The following is a 17,723-nucleotide window of genomic DNA, read 5'->3' as shown; positions in this document are numbered from 1 at the left end:
GCATAACTAGTCAACTTCGTATGTTGTTCCATGGGCATGTCATAAGGCCTAGCACCAGCCACTCCCATCTCTCCAATTAGTTCCAAGCCATACTTATGCTAAGATGAATAAATCATTCTTTAGATCGGGCGAGACGATCTCAATTTCTAAAAAATATTTTAGAACCCCAAGATCTCTAATTTGTAGGTGAGAATGCAAGAAATTCTTGAGATTGACGATAACCAGCAAAGATCACGACATTAGAAAATTTGCGTTTTCACTGTCAAGAAGTATGTTTTAATCCATAAATGACCTTCGTAGCTTACAAACTTCTGACATTAAAACATGACTAAGTCATTAAGAATTGAAACAAATATGTTCTTTACAAATTTGAAAGATGAAAACGAATCCCGTAAATTGAAATAAACTTGAAATAATTATGAACAAAATAATGAAAATTTGAAAGCTTTGTTATAGATCTGAGTTGATGTCCATCTTTCTACGATCTTGTACGTGTTTGAGTGACCTAGACATTTTTCCTCCAACTGCCTAAATTCAGCACATCAAATTCTTTTGCATAGTCCTTTTTTTTTTGTTAGCTTTTTCATTTTCTTTGTGGACAAAAAATAATAGTTTTCAGGCCAACAATTATATTTTATATTAAATTAAATAAATTTTATTTAGTAAGTTGTGAATCACCTATTAATTTTAATATATTTAATTAATCATAATTTATTAATATGTTTAAAAGTAACTTTGAAATAATTATTTAAACTAGACTTAGAAACCAAATTGGAATGAAACTTTACTAACTTTAAAGTTATATATAATTTTACAATTGAATTTAAATATATAAATCGATAAAATTAGTTATATTCTTGCGAAAAATATATATATAAATAATTTGTCCAAAAAAAAATATAATAATTAAAGAAGAACCTTCAAAAAAATAAAATAAAAATAAATAAATAAAGTAGCCACACCACACAAAAAGTCACCAAAATCTTCATCTTCGCCACCAATCAATCAGTATTCAGTCCCTCCTAAACCCTAGTCCGTGAATTCAACCATGGTGTGCATCAGGAAGGCGACAGTGGATGATCTACTGGCTATGCAGGCCTGCAATTTGTTCTGCCTGCCGGAAAACTACCAGATGAAGTACTACTTCTACCACATCCTGTCATGGCCGCAGCTACTGTACGTGGCGGAGGATTACAACGGGACGATTGTGGGATACGTTTTGGCGAAAATGGAGGAGGAATCCTCCGAATGCCACGGCCACATCACCTCGCTAGCGGTGCTGAGGACGCACCGCAAACTGGGCCTCGCCACCAAGCTCATGACTGCTGCCCAAAACGCCATGGAACAGGTTCTTGACGAATTTTCATTTGGCTTTCTATTTGTTTAGCTGTGCTGGGTGATTTGGCGGATTAAATTTTGAGTTAGTGTAATTGGATTAAGGATGCCGATTTGAAGTTGATGTAAAATATGAAGCTTTAATGAAATTATTTATAATTTGGATATTACGTCTCCCAGTTTCAATCTCAGACTAATTTCTCTTCTCTGCATATCATGGTTTGCTAATGTTATATGTTTAAGGATGGATCTAGCAGGAGAGGCGCGAAATGTTTGCACTCCTAAGATTACAATTCACCCCATCCCCTGCTCTTCCCCAACTACTAATTCAAATCCATGAAACTTGATTTCTCACTTCTCTGAATTTTGTTCTCAAGTAATTGTCTTTCAGTTTTCTTAAAATTATTTTGCTTTTGAGATAAATAACTAAGCATTCCCAAATGAACACTACTTGTGCCTGTGAATGGGTTGTGAATTTGGACAAGCTATGATAATATTTTTATCCTTTTCCTAGTCCTAGCATCCTCGCTTTTTTTTTTTAAATACCAATATGTTCTTAATTTTTCCGTGGCTATTGGTTTGTATGAGCCTACGGAAAGCAAAATCATATTCTCATGCCAAGTTTATTTTACCTACACGCCATTTGAATCTAGGATATAGTGTGAGAAAATATATAGTAAAAAAGAACTTTATGCACTGCTTTCTTGTTTAGATTTAAATTTTTTGCAAGTGCACCATATTGTTTCGAAAATCCGTTATTTTTCTTAGTCTAACACACAATTGAGATTAAAATAGGTCTCTAAGTTTTACAGTCATTATGTGGCATCATTCGTGCTTCAGATTTGAAGTTGGAACGTTACGGCAGAATGAATAAGTTGCTCGTTCTGGGCCTTTTTGCTCTTGGTTCGTGATTGTGTTATAATATGTACACTGAGGTTGATCAATTTACTCTATTCTCGGTATTATTTCACATGAGTGCCATTGGCAGATAGAAATTGAATTACGTCCACTTCAACAGATAATTAAACCTTGCGTTTGTTTCTTGAACAGGTTTATGGGGCGGAATATGTATCTCTGCACGTAAGGAAAAGCAATAGGGCTGCATTCAATTTGTACACTGAGACTTTGGAATACAAGATTCATGATGTAGAGGCTAAATATTATGCCGATGGTGAGGATGCCTATGATATGAGGAAGCAATTGAAGGGTAAGAAGCACCAGCCCCACCACCACCACCACCATCATGGTGGCGGTTGTTGTTCTGCAGATATGAAAGCAGAGGAAAAGCATGAGTTAGCAGCAGCCAAAACCGAGTGATGAGATTAATGCAAGGGTCAGAATTTCGTCAGTTTCCATGCTTGATGTGTGAAAAAAGCTCTGAACTTTCTTAGCAATGTCCTGGAAGCTTGGATAATTGTTATAGACTTATTAATGTGTTGCGCATTTATACATCCTTGGGTTTTATTAATCCTGGCTTCATAATTTTATACAGAGACTGCTAATTTGTTTTATAATGTTCACCTCGAAGAAACATGACAGCTCTTAGTGGATACCTACGCATGTGCTTCAATATTTTCTCCATACTTTTGTGCAGGGAAAGTCAAAAATATTCATGTATGATCCATTATGTGATCTTTATATCAGAAAACCTAATCTAAATTTTGGCCATAACTATTAATTACACGTGGATTACGTGTCTCTAGTGATTGAATTGGTTATTTATCTATATAGAAAGTCATATGATCTCATATTTTTTCTTTAAATTTTTTAGATATTAATATGCTCTATTCACATCACATTTTTGTTCTGTGTCCGTAGGCATATTTCATGCATCATATTGCCTAGTGATAAACGTTTAGCTCTTTTCTGATTCTATGGAAGCAATCCAAGCAGTGATGACATCCTCTGAGTATTTGCGACCTGAGTGGTCGTTGATCCGGCAAATTCAAAACTTGCTTTCAAAAAACATCCAAACATTTTAAATAATCATTCAACTCATCAAGTATATAACTACGCTCTTTTTACATGTTTAGATGATCGTCTGCAAATGAATGTTGAATTAAAAGTTAAGGTGAGACATAAATATCCGAGACGAAAATAATATATATGATTTTACTTCTATTAAGAATATCCATGCAGATTGCAGGTTTTGAAAGAACCTCAACATGATATTGAAAACGATAACCAAACTGCCCAAAATACAACCCAAATGAGCAACTACATATATATGAACACAAATGTACTAATTATGCCTAAATTGGAGAGAGCATTGTAACACCTCCAATAATACGAAATACTCATCGAGTATTTATTTCAAGAAGATTTTAAATTGTTTATAACTATTTTTATAAAATAGTTGAGAAAGAAGAAAATAATATAGAATTAGAGATAGCAGATATATGAATCCGTAATTCGTAAATTTGGATTTGGAGTAATGCTTTTAGAATTTGTTAAATTTATTGTACAATTTTTTTAGAAAAAACAATTATTGTAATTACAGAAATTCAAAATTGATAAAACTACAATTTCCATTTATATATATAAAAAAAGAAGCCACCGTTGGTCAAAGGAAGCTCCAAAATCCAAAAAGTCACTCAATTATTTTCGTCTCTCCTTCTCACCACCCTCAGCTCCTTCTCACTCCATTTTCTCCATATATTTGTAGAAATCGAACAGATTTGACCAACCCCTGAATTTGTAGAGACAAATCAAGCAACAAAAACAATTTAAAATGTGTGGGATTTTCGCATACCTGAATTTCAACGTGAGTAGAGAGAGAAGTTATATTTTACGATTGCTTTTCAATGGACTCCGCCGTTTGGAGTACAGAGGCTATGATTCCGCCGGAATTTCCATTGATTATGCTCATGAAGCTTCCACTGCATCTCTCGTGTTTCGCCAAGAAGGCAACATTGAGACCTTAGTCAAATCTGTCTACCAAGGTGATTCTTTTTTCTCGTTTCTATTTCCATTTTTGTTGGGTTTTAATCTGGATCATGGATTTTCGGCGATGTACTTTGGTTTTTGTTTAGGATGGAGTCATAGTGACGTTGGTTTTGGGTTTATTTATCTTCTATTCGTAATAATCATCGCAAGAATGTTTTTTTTCATATTTGAATATGCGACAATTTTTAATGGAATTTATTGTGATTTTACGCGTGTTTAAGTTTCATATTAGGGTTTAAGTCATTTTATACAATATCCCATCTTCTTTTCTCTTGTAATGGAGCTAAATTAACAGATTAGTATCTTGCGTGATCACATTTTTAACAGTGCTACATTTGTGGGTTTGTTGATAATATCAAGATTAGGACTTGGGTCTAACTCCATGACAAAGCTAGTTCCAATCGAGATTGTCCAACTTCATATATAAACTCCCAATAACTTAATGCGGATGAGATATCTAACAAATAAGAACACAAGATAAATTCCATCTTTTGTTTTAAGAAATGGCACGATTCACCTAAAATATGGGAGAAAAAAATACGATCTCACCAATAAATCATTTCAAGTGCCACTATGGTTTGTTTTTTTGTGCAAATGAAGTTTCTTATTCACTTACATTTTCTCCCACGTTCGAGCGATTATTATCAGTTCGTATTCTCAGAAGTTGGTGCCACAACTTTGTTGTGGGATGACTACTTAGTTGCAGTGGCTATGATTTGGTTTTTTGTGCAAGTGAAGTTTCTTATCCACTTACATTTTCTTCCACATTCGAGTGATTATTATCAGTTCATATTCTCAGAAGTTGGTGCCACAAATTTAAATTTGGAAGAATCATTCTCAACTCATGCTGGAATTGCGCACACACGCTGGGCTACACATGGGGAACCAGCTCCAAGAAATAGTCATCCTCAGACTTCTGATCCAGAGAATGAATTCTTGGTTGTTCACAATGGGGTTATAACCAATTATGAGGTTGGTTTGCCTCTTGTCTTTTTAACTCTTATCACATATCTTCTTTTACAGAAAACATATGATCTGGTCAGCAGATATATTTGTTGTTGGATTGACTATTTGCATTTACAGCCTTCGCCGTTGCTTCATTATTCTACAAAAGTTTGTTTTGTTTCTTTATGACTTTTTCAGCATTATGTCTTGCTTGACCACATGAAAATCTGTGAAATACTCAACAAGCTGGAGTTCGATATTTGCGGCACACGCAAGCTTTGTATTTCTTATTAGCTTAAGCTTCAAGTTAAGCTCTACTAGTTTGAACTCTTGTCTGGGTTGTGAAATGTTTCCAATTCTTGATGCAAAGAAGAATTGCAGGAGTGAGAATTCACGAGAAACACAGTCAAGGTCTTGTTTTGAGATAAACTGCGAGATATTTCTGCAGTAGATATTATCATTCTTACTATGACAAAAGCTTGATTATGGATAGGAAATTATTAATATGAATTCCAGCATCATATAAGCCTGTGTCTGAAATGGAATACACCTATTGGCGTATATTTTACATGACCAGAAAGTAAAAGTTACTAACTAGGAACACCTAGTTGAACTAATATTTGAAGCCTTACAGCTCAAGTTAGTAACTCCTAGTTGAACTAGTATTTGAAACCTTATAACTCATTTTACTTATTTTGATTAGATTGTATTTTTATCTGCTGCCTGGCATCCTGGAATATCTAGTTTAATGGGTTTTCGGATTTGATCTCATCAATGCGTCTGAATGGGAAAATGTACAACTATGTGTTTCATGTGGAATAATATGTTCGGTAGCTTCATGCTTTCTGTTAAGATTAGGACTTGAGGCTAACTCTACCTCAAAAACTAGTTTCAGGGTGATGATTGTCCAAGTTAATATATACAACTCCAAATGACTTATTCCAACTGATGTGTGATATGAAACACACCCCCTCACACTCAGAAATGAAAAACTGGAGCGTGAAGTTTACAAGACATTATCGGATGACCCATAGAGCAGTCCAACACATAATAGTAGACTTGAGCTCTGATATCATGTTAAAATTGAGATTTGGGTCTAACTCTACCCTTGAGCTTTTGGTGTGAAGTTAGGCAAAAGTCTTAATCTTAATATGTTATCAGAGCTCAAACTCAACGTTACATGTTGGACTGGTGGGCCACCCATTAATGTCTTATAAACATTACGCTCTAGTTGTTCATTCCTGATCTTGAGGGGGTGGTCTTAGATGTCTCATATCTGCTGGATTAAGTAATTGAGAGTTTTATATATAAATTTGGACAATCTTCCCCCATTGAGCTAGTTTTGAGGTGGACTTAGACTTAAGTCCTATTCTTTAGCACTTTCCTGCTCACATTGCTGGAAGATATCAAGTGGATAATATGGTGCTATATGAATAACCGTTGCTACTGAACTTGTTTTCAGCGTCTCCATTGCTGTGGTAATTTGATTTACTTGGTCTTATGGCTAAGAAAATGAATCTCTTCTCATATACATCAAGATGACATTTTTTATATATCCTTGGTTTTACCGTATTTCTACATAGACTTAAGATGTCATTGTTCTAGAGCTTGTGTGCATATTCATTTGCATTTCGATAATCTATCCCCAATTTTTCTATTTCTTGTCCATTCTAATAATGTGGTTTTTAGGTATTAAAAGAGACACTGGTTCGGCATGGTTTTACCTTTGAATCTGAAACAGATACGGAAGTAATTCCAAAGCTTGCAAAGTTCATCTTTGATAATGCAAACGAAGAAGGTATTTTACCGCCATAATTGTGGGACAATAATTGCTAAAAGTCTAGTTCCTCTTGTTTAATGTCTCTTTTCTTCTCTCCATACATAGTTTAATCATAAATCAAGTATCGTGTGCATAAAAGCTGCACTTTTTCCATCAATTCATCACATTGAAAACAACAGCAATAAAATTAACCATATTAAAACATACAACAAATTTGGTGGTTTAATGCATTGGAATTCATTAATAAATAATCAAATTGTGCGTAAATGCCTTATCTAGTGCACAAACAAATACACAAGCTTCATGAACCTGAAATGCTGTAATGCTGCTTTTAAAAGGGAAAAATACAGGGGAGAGATAGAAATTGCAACTTTGGTGAGAAAAACAAATTCTGGCTAATTCTGAAACAGTAGGAAAGTTTCATAGTGTGTGGCTAGCAATTCTACCTGTTTCCTTTGGGTCTATTGATATTTCACGTATCTTGGCTCATGTATGATAATCCTTTATCATCAGTGTGATTGTTTTTGGCATATGTTTCTCCTGTTGTTTTTGGTACTTTTTACTGGACTAGCATAAAAGCACGTGCATTCCGCACATGAACCCATATAAAAAAAATAACTAAAAAATAAATTAATAATAAAAATATTTTTAATCTTTGCATAACGTGATCCAATCCATCAAACAACATTTCGTTAAGAAAAAGATAGATCAAAACAAATTATAAGAATTTGGAATAATGATTTATCAGATTAAGTACTAAATTGAACTAACATAACAATACAAATAGAATGATATGAAAGGATTTGAATTGATTAAGCAATATAAGAGTGGAAGAGATATTTTAGTACATGATGTTGATATTTATCTATTCATTACATCAATTAATTGATAAATATGTTCCTAAAATGTAAAAATTACATCTTGAAAATATAAAATAGTACTTACTTATAATTTTGGAATAATTAAGAACATGTGACAATAATTTTTCATTTTAAGTTATATTCCAAACTATAACGACATAAATATCATAAATTCGAAATCTTTCACAAACCTACATTTCGTTAGTCAATAAATTATATAAAATAATAATAAAACATTACATTAGCTAAAGAAAGCCTATGGACACAAATGGTATTTTGAGAAAAAAAAATTAATATATTTAAACACAAGAATTGAAAATAAAATAAATAAATACTTCATTCACCCCTTCTAAGGATGACAACAGGGCGGGGGCGGGGCGGGACGAGTTCGGAGATGGGGATAGTAAACTCATATCCGTTTCGAACTACTTCGGAGATTTTAAAAAATACCCAATCCCAAACCCCAACCCAAAAAAATGGGGATCTCATCCCCGTTTCGGGTTTTCCCCGCGGGGTCCCAAACCAGTGGGAAAAGTTGTCATCCCTAACCCCTTCTATGTCTTAGATATATTTGTTTAAAGCAGTGAACTAAGAAAACTTCATTTCCAACAATTTTATTAAATGAAGATTCATTTCCTTAAATTAATAATTGAAATATCATTATTTATATCAGAAAAGAGAAAAAAATACCACCACTCTAAATTAATCTTCAGTGTCATGTATCATCATAATCATTATCCTCTCATTTTTTTATAATTACATTTGCTAAGGTTCGAAGCTATATATATTAGACATTAAAAAGTTAATAAATTTTAATTAGAATAAATTATAATTACTTAAGTATAATAATATTTTTCAATTCAATTGATTATTATTAAAAGATTATCAATAAATTAGATTCATATCGTGCCTAACTTCTTCAACTTTTTTCTTTTTTTTGTTAATTAAAAACAATAAAATTTAACATCATAAAATGGTGATGCATGAGATAATAAATAATAATGAGATAGTAATAAAAATGGATAATCAATTCTTATTAATTATTAATCGGGATGGTCAAATTGCGACTCATGATAATAAGAAATATTTTAGAAGGTGTCAGATGAATGATGAAAATGTCATATTTATAATGGTCTAACATTTTTTTTTCATATTTTAAAATTTATTATATCATATTAATATAAGTGATATAATTGTCATAACTTAATTGTTTTACAATTGTAAATAGATAAAATTATCTATTCCTCTATACAAATTCAAAGGCATCACAAAGATAGAAATTTAGAATTTTAACATAAAATATAGAAAATTAATTATAGACTATTTTCTCCCTCTCATTTAAATTCTAATTTGTATATATTATTTGCACAACTGGTGATTCTCATTACACCAACCATAAAAACTCTTGCGAGATGATCTCACAGATCAATTTTGTGGGTCGAATCTTTTATTTGAGTCATCTATGAAAAAATATTACTTTTTATGCTAAGAGTATTACTTTTTATTATGAATATTGGTAAGGTTGACCCGTCTCACAGATAAAAACTCGTGAGACCGTCTCACAAGAGACTTACTCTACACCAACATAACTTCCAATTTAGTTATGGTAACGTTATACTAAGAAATATATGCAGGAATATCTTGCTTTTACTCCTTTTTGACTCATTTGTTTCATTTTTTAAAACAATTTTCTAATAATTTTATCTATGTACCATTTGACTCTATTTTTTTCTTCATATAATAGATGCCGTCATTGATTTTTTTTAGAAAAATAAGCTGAAAAAATATCAATTGTGATAACATATGTAAATAAGCTCAAAATATTTTTTTTGGTTCAAATTAAGTGTTTATTGATTTTTTTATTTAATGTTTGATTACTTTTTTTCAATATAATTGTTATTATGTACTTGTATGTAAATAATTCTACAAATATAAATAAAATGTCATGTCATTATTTTTATGATTGAGTACTATTTGATAATATATAAATATGGGGAGACTTAAATAAAACAGAATCTATGAGAGTAATTAAAACAATTAGTCATTAAATTTATTTAGTATCAAAATTAATGGGGAAAAACTAATGAAAAAATTGATTGATTTTCTACGTATTTCTTTCTCATTTTAGCAACTGTACAACAATATTTTTCTAGTATCATATCATTCGATGTATGTGGATAAACGATTCATTTGTCCACACTTTTATATGTACTTCTTATTCAAATTTATTAATTTTTTTATTAATATTATTTAAATTCACAATTAAATTTAGGTTTATAATATATTATATTTGTTCATGTATTTAGAGATTAATAGTTTGACAAAATATATTTAAAATTTTGATTAAATATAATTTTATTTTCAATTACAAATCGTTTTATTTAATTTAAAAATAATAATGATTATTTAATTTTTTTATTTTTTCATTTGTCAATATTTAATTTAGAATTTATTTGAATGACTTTTCATGAAAAGCACTCAGATACTTTATCATGGGCCCTTCATATATATAATTTTTTGAAGTTTTTTTAAAAAATCTAATTATATTAAAATTTATTTTTAATAATTCATTGAATTATTCAAATGATAGTGAAATAGAACAATAAATAATGTAATTAATTTAATTTAGAATTTAAATGAAAGTCCAAGAAAATTACTAAAATCGAAAAAATAATTGATATTAATATTAAGTAAATTTAATAGTATCTTTTTTAAAAAGTAGCTCAAACATTTAAGAACATGGAGATGACTTATTTGCTACATATAAATTAAAATATAAATATACTCAACTTTATTTCTCATGCTTATTTACAACAATTAGAAAATTTTTCTATCATTCACAGATCTATATATATATATATATATATATATATAATTTTTTTAAATGAAATATGACTTAATTAAATATTATTAGAATAAAAGAAAGACATGGGAAGAAAGTCAAAATTACAAAATCATAACCATAAAATGTGATTAATTAGTATTAATTAATAGAATAAATGTGAAATTACTACATATGTTACTTAATAATGAAAATAAATAAGCATGTAAAAAGGATAATTATGTCCGTTCACAATTGGAAAAGAAGCTATTAACAGAAAATTTGAATTCGTTTTCACTATATATTTATATTTTAAGGTTTTTCTTATTATCGTTTGAAAAATTAAATCATTTCAATTCAATTGATTATTATTAAAAGGTTATCAATACATTAGATTCATATTGTGCCGAACCTTTTCAATTTTTCTTCTTTTTTTAATTAAAAACAATTAAAGAAAAAACTAATGAAAATTTTTTTATATATATTTCTTTCTCATTTTAGCAACTGTACAACGATATTTTTCTAGTATCATATCATCCAATGTATGTAGATGAACGATTTATTTGTCCACACTTTTATAGGTACTTCTGATTCAAATTTATTAACTTTTTTGATTAATATTATTTAAATTCACAATTAAATTTAGGTTTATAAAAAATTATATTCGTTCATGCATTTAGAAATTAATAGTTTGATAAAAGAAATTTAAAATTTTGATTAAATGTAATTTTATTTTCAATTCAATTCGTTTTATTTAGTTTAAAAATAATAATGATTATTTTAAATTTTTTGTTTTTTCATTTGTCAATATTAAATTTAGAATTATTTGAATGACTCTTTATTCAAAGCATTCAAATACTTTATCATGATTCATTTTTTGAAGTTTTTTTAAAAATCTAATTAAATTAAAATTTATTTTTAATAATTCATGAATGTATTCAAATGATACTGAAATAGCACAATAAAAAACATAATCAATTTAAGTTAGAATTTAAATGAAAGTCCAAGAAAAAATTATTAAAATGAAAAAAATATTTGATATTAATATTAAGTAAATTTAATAGTATGTTTTGTTAGAAAGTTAAAAGCACGAAATCATAATCATAAAATGTGGTTAATTAGTATTAATTATTAATTAATAGATTAAATGTGAAATTACCACATATGTTACCTAATAATGAAAATAAGTAAACATGTGAAGGGTAATAATGTCCGTTCACAATGAGAAAACTTTTCTATTATCCACACTTTTATAGGAATATGGATTAAGCTGCAAAGCTTCCTATAAGAATTTAACAGGTCACTTGTTTATCACTTTTTATGTTCTTTCTTATGCTTTTGTACGAGTATTTGTTATGACATGGTTACGAAGTTCCAATTACTCAACAGGTGACAAGAGTATGATGTTTAGTCAAGTCGTGCTTGAAGTAATGAGACATTTGGAAGGAGCATATGCCCTTATTTTCAAAAGCCGGCATTATCCCAATGAATTGATTGCATGCAAACGTGGCAGTCCATTGCTCCTGGGTGTAAAAGTAAGTACTATGTTACCACCTCTTGTTGATGCAAAACTTTAACATGCAAGTAAGTAGTATGTTGCCTCGTGTCGATGCATTAACATACAATGCAAATGTGGCAGTCCACGAAATTTATATGCATGATGAATGAAACAATTATTGTAGCTTTTTATATCCACAGAGCTCTGTGCTTGACTGAAGCACAAGCCTGCTGTTTCTAAAAATTCCCATAAACTTTGGCTAAGTCTGTTCTGAAAATGATATTGTCGTTATTTCAGGAGTTAACAGACCAAACCAGCAATGGTGCATCTTTTAATGATGTGAAATATCTTTCGAGCAACGGGCAACCAAAAGAATTCTTTTTTTCGAGTGATGCAAGTGCTTTAGTGGAGCATACAAAAAAGGTCTTGGTGATTGAGGACAATGAAGTTGTTCATCTCAAGGTACTTTTAACTGTTACTAAATTGTATTCTATAATCACGCTTGTCACAATTATTCCCTTAACCATTAAATTAACTTCAAACATTTAAGAAGTACCACATGCTCGTTATGTTCTGAATTTTGGACCTGAGAAAATATCATTTCCCAAGTCTCCTGATTAAGTTTCTGTTCTATCCTTCCCTTTTCTAGTCATTTTTTCTGTTCTTCAGCAAATGCATGAAACTGAATATTGTACTATTAGTTTGCAGAGTGTGCAAGCACTTCTGCAGTATTATTGGTGTAAAAATGTGACTATTTTTTTCAGATCCTTGCAAAAATCTTGAGCTTTGGAGGTGACCAAAAGACCAGATATTCTGTTCTATCTGATGCATGCCTAACTATTGCTACTTAAAGGCTTGTCTAAAACTGACTTAAATTCACATGATCAGTTTTTGGAAATCAATTATCTTTGTTATGCTATGAAATACCAACAAAATTAAATAAGTTCTCTTTCTTAAGAGTCTTGAATTTCTGTATTTCAGACTTGCCCGCCCTTCAATTTGAATCAAATGAGAAAAGCATTGACCCTATCCTATCATAACTTGAAAATTGGTTATAGTACTTTTACATGAAGACATTCTCTCTGTCTAAGGTCCTAAAAAGGTACCAAATGTAGTTAAACAGGGATGGAATGGAACCAAATGATGTAAATGTTTGGGGACATTTCTTTAGTTTGTATTTATTAGTTCTTTTGACTTTGAGTGTTAATTTTACATAAGTTTAGGGAAGTATATTCTGACTTTTGTACTTGATCTTTGGTGAAGAGGAACTGCTTTACTTGAGAAACCATCATTTGTACAATTACTGGAGGGTTTTGGCGTGTGTTGCACATGTTACTGTTCTATGTTTGTTCTCCCATTGTTTGCATTGACACAATTTCCTAGTCTTCCTTTCTACCATTCAAAGTGTATTTTTTATTTTTTAAATTCAGTGGAAGTCAATTGACCAATGAAGTACGAAACAAAGATAAATTTTTTAAACCAAAATTGAAGGTGTCATTTTATAATATATTTTGTGCATTCAGGAACTTTATGAATCGAGGATGTTTGGTTAGTGACATGATTATATGTAATTGGATTTGCTTCAACTTCATTTTAAGTTACGAGTTGCGCACCAGGGTGGGTGATTGATATTCCCAATGGCTGGGATTGCACCTGGAATTTTGATTAATCAGGAAACCATGTTGCCAAAAATGGTTGGTTGCTTATCCCAATGGCTGAGATTTATTGAAAGCATTGCAGTCAACTATCCACTGGCAGTGATTTAAACTTGTGAAGAAGGGGAAGTAGTTCAATTATTTTTTAGAAGAAACGGATAAGGTGAGAATTGAGTTGAGGATAATGTTTGAAGAAGACTTGCTATGATCATATTTGACAAGCTAAATACTTTCTTTACAGGATATATGTTCTCAGGTTTTTTGGTAGCGAATCTCGATGTTGTTTATCAAGCTTTGTCCTATTCATCAACCCTCAGAGACATAAAGGAATGACTTACCTTAATATGTTGAACGTCTTCAATTGTGAATTTCATATTTGGTCATTGTATCTTTATCACACAAAATACAAGTCACCTACATTGACTTGCTTCAATCCATCTCTGCAAAGTGCAAATTCTACTTTACAATTTTATAGTTTCATTGAAGATTATTCTGAGTTACGATCCAAAACATTGGAAGTCATTCCCGGTTTGTTCACAGTGCAAATGTTACGTCTTTTGGTCCAATTTCTGCTTGCTGAAATTTGTAATATCTTGATTTTTATCGTTTGAAGGGCGTTATATGACGTGAATGATACCAACATGAAGCTGATTTATTTATTTATGCTCGCTGCAAATCTAGTAATTTATTTGCATATATATATATATATATATATATATATATATAAAATAAAGAAACAAATAGAGTTTCTATTCATTTTTTTACTGAACTTAAGGGCTTCGCTTCTGTTGAAATTGTTGGCTCCAGGATGGAGGTGCTTCCATTTTCAAGTTCAATCACATTAAAGGTAAACATGGGGGAACTCTTACTAGGCTCCCATCTATTGAACGTGCTCTATCTGTTCTAGAAATGGAGGTTGAACAAATAAATAAAGGGGAGTACGAGCATTATATGCAGAAAGAAATTCACGAGCAACCAGAATCTCTTACAACATCAATGCGAGGAAGGCTTTTACGTGGAGGATCCTGTAAAGCCAAGAGTGTCCTTTTGGGAGGATTAAAGGATCACCTCAAAACCATAAGAAGAAGCAGAAGGATTGTTTTCATTGGTTGTGGTACAAGTTATAATGCAGCTTTAGCTTCAAGGCCCATTTTAGAAGAACTTTCTGGTTAGTCACGCGTCTAAATTTAATATGTAGAATGTAATTATATTTTAAACATCAAAATTTAATGTACTACATCATTATTAAAGCAAGACTATTTTAGAAATTTTAAAAAATCAAGTCTCTAACATAACATAAATTTACAGCTTCATACAGTGCTAGGGAGAAATGTCTTAGAAAAAAGACATGTCAAAGAGACCAAAATGTGTTCACATCTAGAGAACCTAAAGTACTATATTATAGAGGGGCGTTTTAAGAAACAAAATGCTGAACCAAATAGACCAGAAGGGCTTACTCTGGGTCGCTCTCTTTCTTAAATATGGAGTATAGATTTCTAATGCAAATGGTGAGAATCCATTCCTAAAATAATTACATTACTGGCACTGCAGGTATTCCCGTGACAATGGAGATTGCTAGTGATCTTTTGGATAGACAGGGCCCCATTTACAGAGAGGATACAACCATTTTTGTTAGTCAATCGGGTGAAACTGCTGATACTTTACTAGCATTAGAATATGCTCTTGAGAATGGTGCATTGTGTGTTGGCATCACAAATACTGTTGGTAGTGCAATCGCCAGGAATACCCACTGTGGTGTTCATCTAAATGCTGGCTGTGAGATTGGTGTAGCCAGCACCAAGGTAAACTAACTGCATATAAACCCTTATTTGATTTACGTAATAATACGAAAAGAAGACCTAGTTCTAAGTTGCTCGGTATCAATGATGTTGAGTTTCTCAATCCTTATACTTATGACTGAGTCAGCATCCTTTTATGAAGTTAGCTAATTATTTATTTCATCAAACAGGCATACACAAGCCAAATCGTAGTCATGGTTATGTTGGCGCTTGCAATTGGAGGTGACACATCATCTAGTCAAGCAAGAAGGGAAGCTATAATAGATGGTCTATTTGAGTTGCCAAGTACGTATGTGTGAACTTTTGTTGTTTCCCCACATATTTTTTGATGACTTATGTGCGTTCGATGTTTTTAATAAACTGTAGGTAAAGTAAAAGAGGTGCTGAAGCTAGATGAGGAGATGAAAGATCTTGCAAAGTTACTTATTGCCGAACAATCTCTTCTTGTTTTTGGAAGAGGATATAATTACTCTACAGCTCTGGAAGGAGCCTTGAAGGTAAAAGAAGTGTCACTCATGCACAGTGAAGGTATGCTTGCTGGTGAAATGAAACATGGTCCATTAGCTCTAGTCGATGAGACTCTTCCTGTTGTTGTTATTGCCACCCACGATACTTGTTTCAGGTTAGTCTCTTGTATTAAAGAAACACAATTGCTTTCATTAAGAGAATTTCCTTAAAATTTTCTTCTCATGAACAGCAAACAGCAGTCGGTCATTCAGCAACTTCATGCTCGCAAGGGTCGACTAATAGTCATGTGTACTAAAGGAGATGCAGCATCTGTCTGTGTTGGTGGATCTTGCCGCGTGATTGAAGTTCCTCAGGTTGAAGATTGTCTACAGCCTGTAATCAACATAGTTCCATTGCAGGTAAATTGTCTTTGTAACTTATCTGCCACCTTTTTTCTATTAGCGAGTGCATATTCTAAAATTTCATGTCTCAGAACATAACTTCGTTCATCTTTCTAATAACTACAAGTTCTAGTTGGAGTTTCATTAATCTTATCGTTGGGAACAACAATTACCTTTGTTGTCCCGTGGACACCATATGGTAGGTATAATGATCGAAATCTGGTGTTTAGACAGTTGCACAATTGAAAAAATTTGAGTTATGCGACTACCATTAGTTAAGCTTTTGGCATAATGACAATAAGTGTGAGATCCTACTTTTATATATCCCTTGAATGTCAACGTAAATCAGGAACTTGCGTTTTATATGAATGGAAGTTTTAGCGACTTCCTTTGATCCCTGTTAGTTTTCTTTGGCTGCAGCTCTTGGCGTATCATCTAACTGTTTTACGGGGATACAACGTTGATCAGCCACGAAATCTTGCAAAGAGTGTTACAACTCAGTGAGGAATACAAAGACTCGACCTGTGGTTGTATGTGCCTTCTGAACCTTGACAATAGCATAAAGCTCTTCTGCAATATTTTGCTATGTGATTCGGGTTCATCCCATTATCCGCACATATTAATTTCTGGGAAATCGGTAATTGGTACGTGATGTAACTAAGTGGCTTTGCATTAATCCCCATGTTCACTCCTTGTTATACCCTGTCATCGAGAAACTGTTCATGGAAGGCTGTCTATGTTGTCCATTTGGACGAGGCCTCGAGCCTCTTCAGATTTGTGCGGGAAGTGGGCTTGTAATGTGACACGAGCCTTTCTTTTTTGTTGAGCTAGTTTTGCACGATTAATTCTTAAAAGCCGCAGTCGACTGTTATAAAGAGATTGTACTAAAGTATAATTGGTGAAATCCCATCATTTTTAGTGTTCACTGTTTAGGCATTGTATTATGTTCGTCTACTTTTATGTAATTCTGTATTTGTTCTACTTTCAACCTGTACAATATGTATGCATATGTTTACGTAGTACTGCGATTGGATGGAAGGATTTGGATTCGAGAAATCATTCGAGAAATGATTTAAAATAACTTCATGTTTGAATGTGTATTCCACCACAATATCTCAAAATATAATTATTTAAAAATATTTTCAAGAAGATTTACGCAAACAAATTAATGAATTTGTTATTATGAATTTAAAATTCCTAACTTCAAGTTCATCAGTTACAAAAATCTGAATTGAA

General features: G+C 31.7%; 2 protein-coding genes across 2 annotated transcripts; both read left to right on the top strand.

The window, feature by feature from the left end:
• The first annotated feature begins 955 nt into the window (after positions 1 to 955).
• LOC142546903 (N-terminal acetyltransferase A complex catalytic subunit NAA10-like) lies at positions 956 to 2,822 on the top strand. Its single transcript, XM_075654871.1, has 2 exons — positions 956 to 1,348; positions 2,386 to 2,822. Exons 1-2 carry the CDS (start codon positions 1,049 to 1,051, stop codon positions 2,650 to 2,652), a joined length of 567 nt encoding a protein of 188 aa, XP_075510986.1. The 5' UTR covers positions 956 to 1,048; the 3' UTR covers positions 2,653 to 2,822.
• Positions 2,823 to 3,892: 1,070 nt separating this feature from the next.
• LOC142546902 (glutamine--fructose-6-phosphate aminotransferase [isomerizing] 1-like) lies at positions 3,893 to 17,468 on the top strand. The gene is made up of 11 exons (XM_075654870.1): positions 3,893 to 4,277; positions 5,081 to 5,253; positions 6,916 to 7,024; positions 12,077 to 12,222; positions 12,483 to 12,647; positions 14,648 to 15,008; positions 15,392 to 15,642; positions 15,810 to 15,924; positions 16,006 to 16,261; positions 16,337 to 16,505; positions 16,908 to 17,468. The coding sequence occupies exons 1-11, from the start codon at positions 4,067 to 4,069 to the stop codon at positions 16,989 to 16,991; spliced, it is 2,040 nt and encodes a 679-aa protein (XP_075510985.1). The 5' UTR covers positions 3,893 to 4,066; the 3' UTR covers positions 16,992 to 17,468.
• Positions 17,469 to 17,723: the final 255 nt, after the last annotated feature.

This window comes from Primulina tabacum, chromosome 5 (genome assembly GCF_025594145.1).
Source record: "Primulina tabacum isolate GXHZ01 chromosome 5, ASM2559414v2, whole genome shotgun sequence".
Classification (NCBI taxonomy): domain Eukaryota; kingdom Viridiplantae; phylum Streptophyta; class Magnoliopsida; order Lamiales; family Gesneriaceae; genus Primulina; species Primulina tabacum.
This window is presented reverse-complemented; position numbering and strand designations above follow the sequence as displayed.

Excerpts from the sequence above, each read along its gene's own strand:
- LOC142546903 (XM_075654871.1), top strand. The coding sequence starts at position 1,049 with ATGGTGTGCATCAGGAAGGCGACAGTGGATGATCTACTGGCTATGCAG. Across the intron at positions 1,349-2,385 it reads CCCAAAACGCCATGGAACAG|GTTTATGGGGCGGAATATGT; the intron begins GTTCTTGACGAA and ends TTTCTTGAACAG.
- LOC142546902 (XM_075654870.1), top strand. The coding sequence starts at position 4,067 with ATGTGTGGGATTTTCGCATACCTGAATTTCAACGTGAGTAGAGAGAGA. Across the intron at positions 12,648-14,647 it reads ATGAAGTTGTTCATCTCAAG|GATGGAGGTGCTTCCATTTT; the intron begins GTACTTTTAACT and ends TGTTGGCTCCAG. Across the intron at positions 16,506-16,907 it reads TCAACATAGTTCCATTGCAG|CTCTTGGCGTATCATCTAAC; the intron begins GTAAATTGTCTT and ends CTTTGGCTGCAG.